The sequence below is a fragment of the Octopus bimaculoides genome, chromosome 11 (genome assembly GCF_001194135.2).
Source record: "Octopus bimaculoides isolate UCB-OBI-ISO-001 chromosome 11, ASM119413v2, whole genome shotgun sequence".
Lineage (NCBI taxonomy): Eukaryota > Metazoa > Mollusca > Cephalopoda > Octopoda > Octopodidae > Octopus > Octopus bimaculoides.
The window spans coordinates 21,673,358-21,681,779 of record NC_068991.1 but is presented as its reverse complement, the minus strand read 5'-3'; the positions used below and the strand labels follow the sequence as shown (position 1 = coordinate 21,681,779).

General features: G+C 37.0%; 1 protein-coding gene across 3 annotated transcripts in view; it reads left to right on the top strand.

Moving 5' to 3' along the window:
• LOC106878232 (serine/threonine/tyrosine-interacting protein) overlaps positions 1 to 8,422 on the top strand; it is a 42,193-nt gene that overhangs the window by 27,875 nt on the left and 5,896 nt on the right. For all 3 annotated transcript variants that reach the window (XM_052971589.1, XM_014927393.2, XM_014927394.2), the window contains 5 exons: positions 1,606 to 1,659; positions 3,816 to 3,913; positions 5,357 to 5,417; positions 6,849 to 6,925; positions 7,956 to 8,006. In XM_052971589.1, coding sequence (XP_052827549.1) covers positions 1,606 to 1,659; positions 3,816 to 3,913; positions 5,357 to 5,417; positions 6,849 to 6,925; positions 7,956 to 8,006 — 341 coding nt within the window. The remainder of the gene's footprint in view (positions 1 to 1,605; positions 1,660 to 3,815; positions 3,914 to 5,356; positions 5,418 to 6,848; positions 6,926 to 7,955; positions 8,007 to 8,422) is intronic.

Sequence of the window (8,422 nt, the reverse complement as noted above, 5' to 3'; positions counted from 1 at the left end):
TTGACTGAGGACTGGCGAACCAGATGGCTGCACCAGGCTCCAATCTGATCTGGCAGAGTTTCTACAGCTGGATGCCTTTCCTAACGCCAACCACCCCGAGAGTGTAGTGAGTGCTTTATATATATACTATCCATCCCAATTATGAAGAAAAGAGAAGATGAAACCAATAAACTGTCCACAGTCTGTCTACCCTATGTGAAAGGCCTCTCCGAAAAGCTACAAAAGATATTCGGCCTATATGACATCAGGACAGTATTCAAGAGTAATACAGCACTTCGCAAATATCTCCTTTGACTAAAACCACCAGTAGAAGAGAATATGACCAAGAACTGCGTGTACTCCATCTGATGCAGCTGTGGTAGGTTATACAAAGATGAAATATGCCGCCCCCTCAAAATAAGGGTAGAGGAACATCGCAAAGCTGTGACACAGGGAGATATTGATAAATCGAGTATAGCTGATCATGTATGGAAAAAGGAGACCATCTCCCTCTGTGGGATGAAGTTAAAATGATAGACAGAGAACAACCACTGGAAAATACGAAAACTAAAAGAAGCAGCACCATATGCTAGGACACAACAACCTCCTAAGCAGACCGAGTTCAGATATGAACAGCATATGGGAACCAGTATTAAGGAAGGATAGGAGAATATTAGATTTATATGCCCTAAAATTCACTCCATAATTGCCCACGGGCATATGGTATAGTGGTTAAGAGCATGGGCTACTAACCCCAAGATTCCAAGTTTGATTCCAGGCAATGACCTGAATAATGGTGATGATAATAATAAAATTGAAAAATACCTTAGGAATGAGAACCCAGGTTCGAAATTTCCCCAAGACACCTGATGAAGGCTGGAGGGTATATCAGCCGAAATGTTGTGTTAACAACAAACAAGATGAAGACAAATATATGTCAAATGTAAATAATGTAAATAACGTGTTCATTAGTTGTTTGACACTTTCCTACTTCCACTTCATCTCCTTACCATGACAGCAATTAAATACACATAGTTAATTATTATATACCAACACTTATTATCATCTCTTTTCAACCAACACTAATATTATCAGCAAGAGGTGAAGCTTGACATGCTAGAGATAACTGCCAAATCTCAAGTTATGCCCTATTATCTTTGAGCAAAATGACACATAGGATTATGTGATTTTGCCTGCACTGTCCCTGGATGAAAAACAAAATGGTCATTGCTGAAATACTTTTGATCATAAGCCTGGTAGGTAGGGATAACCTGGAGCTAAACAACAATCACCACCACCACCACTAACTTTACAATAATAATACCATCTTTGCTTTCACCATCACAACACCTCAAAATCCCATGAGGAGCATCAGCCAAATTTCCCCTCTGTTGGAGGACACATTGGATATTGTAGTCCTCAGTACATTATGTTTGAATAAAAGACAAGTCAGCTATGGTTAGAATATCTTTGATTGTAAGTCTGTTTGATTAGGGCCAAGGTGAGGCTGATAACCAACACATCTATACTACCACCACTACCATCACCATAAATATCATCACCACAAACATCACCACTATTGTCGATACTATTACTTATGCTAAGCTTATATTCTCTTTCATACAGGAAATTGTCCCTGGACTGTTTCTTGGACCGTATGCTGCTGCCATGAAGAACAAAGTAAGTACTTGCCCTTCTAGCCAGGAAAGGAGTAGAGGGGTCTGTGGTCTTGTGTTAGATTTAAAAATCATTATCTTTAATGCAAACCTATAAAATGGAGACATATCAGAGCTTAAACAAAATACCATGTGGTTCATTTAGTTACAGCCCTTTATGTTCTACAGTAAAATCCATTTGGGTCCTGGAGTCAGGTTTACTGTTCATCAATAATAAATAAGTCTTTTATTCTTTTCTTCTAATTTGTTAGGCCTGGAGGAAGAGGCTGTGCCCATAGCCTTCACAGGTCCCGCTAGACTGGTGAGATTGATACCACTAATGTTCCTCAATGCATGATTGACATGAATAGGGAGGGATTTCTAGAGGATTAATGTTTTGGGAAGGAAGTATTAAATATAGTGATTACTGTGGAACTTGTTTGAGTTGAACATAGCAAAGATGATAAGTAGAAAGGAGATGAGTGCTGAAAATAGCTAAGATGAGATGATGTGAGCCCATACAGCTCTAAGGAGAATAGAATCTATTACTGTAGACATAAAAAAGGCAGAAAAAGGACACTATGGTTAATTCAATCAACTATACCTCTTTCTTTATGTGTTTAAGGTTTTTTTTTACCAATGTGAGATTTTTCATATCCCTTGAAAATATATATTGTTTTAACACAGTATATGTAAAGGAGATTTTATTCCAGATGTAAACTGTAGTACTTTGCCTGTCAATGGTGTATTTATCTTAAGTACACTATGTAGATGGCTATTTTTTTACTCTTTGTTTAGAAATACAGATTCTTAGTTTGAATCTAGTGTGCAACTTTGTACGTATACATCCAGATTGCCTGATAATAACCGGAATTCAAATAAATTGAACCATTGTGGAGTTATTAAATATTAAAAATTTGTGAGTTGCAGGTGTGGGAATGTGGTAAGAAGTTAGAAGGCGGTGAGCTGGCAGAAGCGTTAGCACGTCGGGCAAAATGCTTAGCGGTATTTCGTCAGCCATTACGTTCTGAGTTCAAATTCCGCCGAGGTCCACTTTGCCTTTCATCCTTTCGGGGTCGATTAAATAAGTACCAGTTACGCACTGGGGTCGATATAATCGACTTAATCCATTTGTATGTCCTTGTTTGTCCCCTCTGTGTGTAGCCCCTTGTGGGCAGTAAAGAAATAAGAAGTTAGATTTCCAACCATATGGTCTTGGTTTCAGTCCCATGGCATAGCCTCTTGGGCAAGTGTCTTCTACTATAACTCCAGGTCAGCCAAAACTTCTGTGTGGATTTAGTAGATGGAAACTGAAAGAAGTCAATCTTGCATATTTGTGTGTGTGTATGCATGCACATGTGTGAGTGTGTATGTGTGTTGCTGCCCCCTTGTGTTGACATGTGATGGTTATAAATGAATGTCACCATCATGCAAGCTGTGCCCTTCATTCCCTTCATTTCCAGTCTTTTGTAAAAACAGATCTGGTCATGAGGAATATTATTTAATACAGTTCTATATTTAAGAGATGAGGAATTATGTACATTATTTACATTTGACAGGTATTTCTCCTCCTCTTGTCTGTTGTTAACACAACATTTCAGCTGATATACCCTCCAGCTATCATCAGGTGTTTTGGGGAAATTTCAAACCTGGATTCTCATTCTTAAGGTATTTTTCGGCAGTGGCGGCAGTGCTGCTGCTGCTGCTAACCCCAAGATTCTGAGCTCAATTCCAGGCAGTAACTTGAATAATAATAATAATAATAATAATAATAATAACATTGAAAAATACCCCAGGAAAGAGAACCCAGGTTCGAAATTTCCCCAAGACACCTGATGAAGGCTGGAGGGTATATCAGCCAAAACGTTGTGTTAACAGCAAACAAGATGAGGACAAATATTCATCAGTTGTAAATAATGGAATATTATTTTACTTGGAAACAGGTGGCTGTTGGCTACAGGAATGGCATCCAGCTGTAGAAAATCTGCTTTAAATTCCAATTGACACCCATGCAAGCTTGAAACAGTGATGATGATGTTCATCACTAAAGATGTTAATTGTTTGAAGAATTATCACCTCATTAATAATTTATTTTTAGTCATTTATTTAATAAATTTGTTGTTAATGTTATTGCAACATATTTTCTTATGTTTCCCACTTTCTCTCTCTGTATTCTTCTAGTATGAGACTCTAAAGAAACATGGAATCACACACATTGTCTGTATTCGGCAAGATGTAGAAGCTCGTTTCATCCGTCCAAATTTCCTGCAGCATTTTGTGTGAGTATTTCTATTAAAAGCAAGATTGCATATGTATGCATATGTATGAGAGTGCCTCTCTGCCTATTATATATAAAGCACTTAGTCCAATCTGTAAGGTAGTTGGTAATAAGGAGGTAATCCAGCCGTAAAAACCATGCTAAGCCGCAGTAAAACCTGGTGCAGCCTTCTAGTTAGCTAGCTCCTGTCAATCCAGAAAGGAAGACGAATGTTTAATGATCGTGGTGGTGGTGTATATGTAATAGGTGCATGCATAGCTTTATGGTTGAGTTCACTTCTTAACCTCATGATTTTCAGTTCAGTTCTACTGCACAGCCCCTTAGATAAGTACTCTCTATTATAGTCCTTGTCTGACAAATGCCGTGTGAAGGAATTTGATAGGTGGAAACTGCTGGAAGTCGATCATATGTGTGTGTATGAATGTTGATATTCTATGCTTATCACAAGTTGAGGTAAGTGATGCTGGCATTCTTTGTTCACATTATGACATGTTGGTCTGTACTTTCAAAGACCTTTGAAATAAAAAAAAAAAATTCCTTGCTTGAAAATTGTAGGAGTTGGTACCAGGAAGAACATCCAGCTGCAAAATCCTGTCAACATGCTGTTTTCAAATCCATGCTGACATGGAAAAACATTAATATATTTGTGTGTGTGTGTATATATATATATATATATATATATATATATATATATATATATATATATACACACACACACATACATAGGTGCAGAAGTGGCTGTGTGGTAAGTAGCTTGCTTACCAACCACATGGTTCCAGGTTCAGTCCCACTGCATGGTGCCTTGGGCAAATATCTTCTACTGTAGCCTTGGGCCGACCAAAGCCTTGTGGGTGGATTTGGTAGATGGAAGCTGGAAGAAGCCTGTCGTATATATATGTATGTGTGTGTCTGTGTTTGTCCCTCCAACATCGCTTGACAACTGATGCTGGTGTGTTTACATCCCTGTAACTTAGCGGTTCGGTAAAAGACTGATAGAATAAATACTAGGCTTCCAAAGAGTAAGACCTGGGGTCGATTTGCTTGACTAAGGGCAGTACTCCAGCATGGCCACAGTCAAATGACTGATATATATATATATATAATTCCATATTACCCATTGCAAGTGTGGAAAAGTGGATGTTAAAATGGTGATAATGATCTAAATATATGTGTGTGTGTGTGTGTGTGTGAGAAAGAGAGAGAGAGAGTCTTTGTATATAAATGTCACTTCCGTATGTCAACATCATTAGCCCAATGTGAGCAGACGATGGTGGAATAAAAACTACTCTACTTGATAGAACTGGTGATAGAAAGAGTACCCAACTGCAGATAATCTCCTTCAATGTGTTTCATCTAACCCATGCCAGCTTAGCAAAATGGATGTAAAAACAATGATGATATATTATTGTTTGTTGTGTTAATATTATTTTTTCTTTCTTTGTAGATATTTACTGCTCAATATTGCTGATAAACCCACAGAAAATATTATTCAACATTTCAAAAAGGTATGAATTTATTCATTTTCTGTTATTTCAGTTGTTTTTCCTTCTTTGTTACTTTTAGTGTTGGACAACGTTATTGTTTAACCCTTTTGATACCAGTCTTCTTGAGACTGTGCTTTGGTTTCTCTGTTTTAAAATCATCTAAATTGTCTCAAATTTTTGGCACAAGGTCAACGGTTTTATGAGCAAGGGGTTTGTTGATTACACTGAATCTCATTCTTGACTGATACTTTATTTTATTGACCTTGAGAGGATGAAAACCAATGGGAATTGAAGTCAGAACAGAAATTGCTGGATGGAATGCTGCTAAGCATTTTGTCTGCTGCATAAACTATTCTGCTAGCTCACTGTCTCAAAAGTGATCTAAATTAAAACATCCCGTCAATATTTTTGGGTAGTTTATGTTCCAAACACCAGCCTAATAATGACAAGGTTATTTTACTAAGGTCTTCATTATTTTCAGTAATAATTGAGGCAGAGGCAGTATATTTTAACAGAAATATGGTAACAAAGAGTTAACCCCTATTTTCAACCCTCACTGGGCAAGTATTATATTGAAAGGCATTCCAGGCATGTTTAGTCTTTTTCTTTTTAGGCATAATGTATCAAGGACTACTTTATTCAGATGGTTAGATGGTTCTGATGAAGATTTGATAGCTGCTATGATTTCTGGTATGCCAAACGTGAGTGTGGTGACTCCCCAGTTGATCAGTCAGTTATTTGGATGTTTATCGGAAATAAAAAAGAACCATGCTACAACTATTGTACCCTTAGACAAGGCATATGATTCCACTTTCCTTCAGCCTTTCCAAGGAAAGAAATAATGTAGTGCTGAAAAAGTACTTGGTAAAATTAAATAGTTTGCCAAGTTGGTCTTTATGTTCTGAATTCTAATTCTAATGAGGTTGACTTTGCCTTTCATCCTTTCATGGCTGATGAAATAAGTATCAGTTGAGCTCTGGGGTTGATGTAATCAACTAACTACCTCCCCTAAAGTTTCAGGCCTTTTGCCTTTAATAGAAAGGATTATTATTATTAAGAAAGCACTTCCAAAGGGATATGTGTATGTATATAAAATAGATTAGTTGTTATTCAGTCTACTTGTAATCCAGCTAAAAAATGGTAAATATTCATGTATAGAATATGTTTTAAAAGATTACACAATACCTTTAATAGAAAAATTCCAAAACTGGAATAAATAATGTTGCTGCAAGAAAGAGATAAAATCTAATGTTTTATTGGTAAGATTGTTCCTTTGTTGGAGAAATGTTAGACTTCTTTTCCTCATAGCAAAAGTGTGTAAACATTTCATACTTACTATTTGCTGATACAGACCAACTCTAGTTTCTATGGATTCTTCTGCTATTTACTCTAATCTATATTGATTCTGTTTCACTTCAATATCTTTAATAGTCGGTTCCATATTTTTCACAGGTGAAGGACTTTCTAGATGACTGCTTTCGACAAGGTGGCCGGGCTCTTGTGCATGGAAATGCTGGCATATCAAGAAGGTAAAAAAAACCCATACAACCTATATTAATCCGTAAATATTTTTGTAAAAAATGTCAAACTGTCTGATGTTAAGACAAAGATACACAGTCATGCACACACATATATATAATGGGGTTATAGTAGAAAACACCTGCCCAAAGTAAAATAGTGCTGACTTCTTAACACAGCCATACCTATATGAGGTAAGGGTGACTTCAGGGATATTTAGCGGCTATTCCTGACAATTTGAATGACTACATACAGGCTGCCTTGTCTTTGAAGGCACAGTCAGTAATGCCAGATCCAGAATTTCTCACAACCCATCCTTGGAACATTTAATCTGAGTAGCAGATGTATATACAGTTGGCTGGTGGTTCCTCCCAGCATTTACTGTATTGTACACCGGCAGTTCGCAACGAACAGTTTGAGTTATTATTGCTTATCTTCAGAAAAGTGGTATTATATATGAGCAATAACTTTACCACCACCACCACTCATCACTGTCGTCATTAATTTACTATTACCCACTTCCCCCACACACACCCATACACCTGCCTTCACTACCATTGCTAACATTTCTATTGCCACAAACATGTAATTTGTTACCCTGTGCGCATAAGTGAAAGCAGAGTGTTGTAGTCGCTCATCATTGTCTGTGTGTTTGCAAAATTACTGGGAAAAGGCTGAACAGATTTTCTCCAAATTTGGCAGAAATACTCATTGGGTGAGTGGCTTGAACTCATTAGATTTTGGTTTGGTGAATCAAAATGTTTTACTTTATTTACATAGGCATAAACGTTACGCTGGAGAAATAACTCTTTTGTCGAAATATGAATTTGTCTGAGATTATCAAATTAAATTTTGTTTTATCCTTGTGTGCGCACAGGATATGCATCACCTCTCCGATGCCATTTTTTTCATTATTATTGCTGTCTCTCAAATATTTATTGTATTTATTTTAAACAGGTTATTTATATGCAAGCATACATACATTCATGTGTGTGCATATATATGATTTTATATTTATTTTTACTTTTTTTCTCTTACCAGTGCTGCCATGGTAATAGCTTTCATAATGGAAAGATATAGTCTGTCGTATCGGTAAGTAATAAACATTTGCTGGTTTTGTCGTTCAGTTCATATGTTTTTACATGTGTTTTGATGTTTTGGTTTACTGCTAGATGTTATTAATGCTTACTTGTTTTTCTCAAGCCAGAGTGTTTTGCATGTTTTTAAAAGTGCAGAGCTATCAGAAAATTTCTTGGCAAGAAATGATTACAGAGAACAACAAAAGGTCTCCCTCTCTCTCTCTCTCTCTCTCTCTCTTTCTGAGGAAAAGCTGATTGTATGTGTGTATGGACTGCATTGCTACATGGGTTGGACAGTTGGATGGATCTGATGGGTCCAAAGACTGCATTGTGCTCTGTCAGCTTTGGCATGGTTTCTAAGGCTGGATGCTCTTCCTAATGCCAACCACTTTACAGTGTGTACTGGTGTTTTTATTTTTTTTCTTGTGC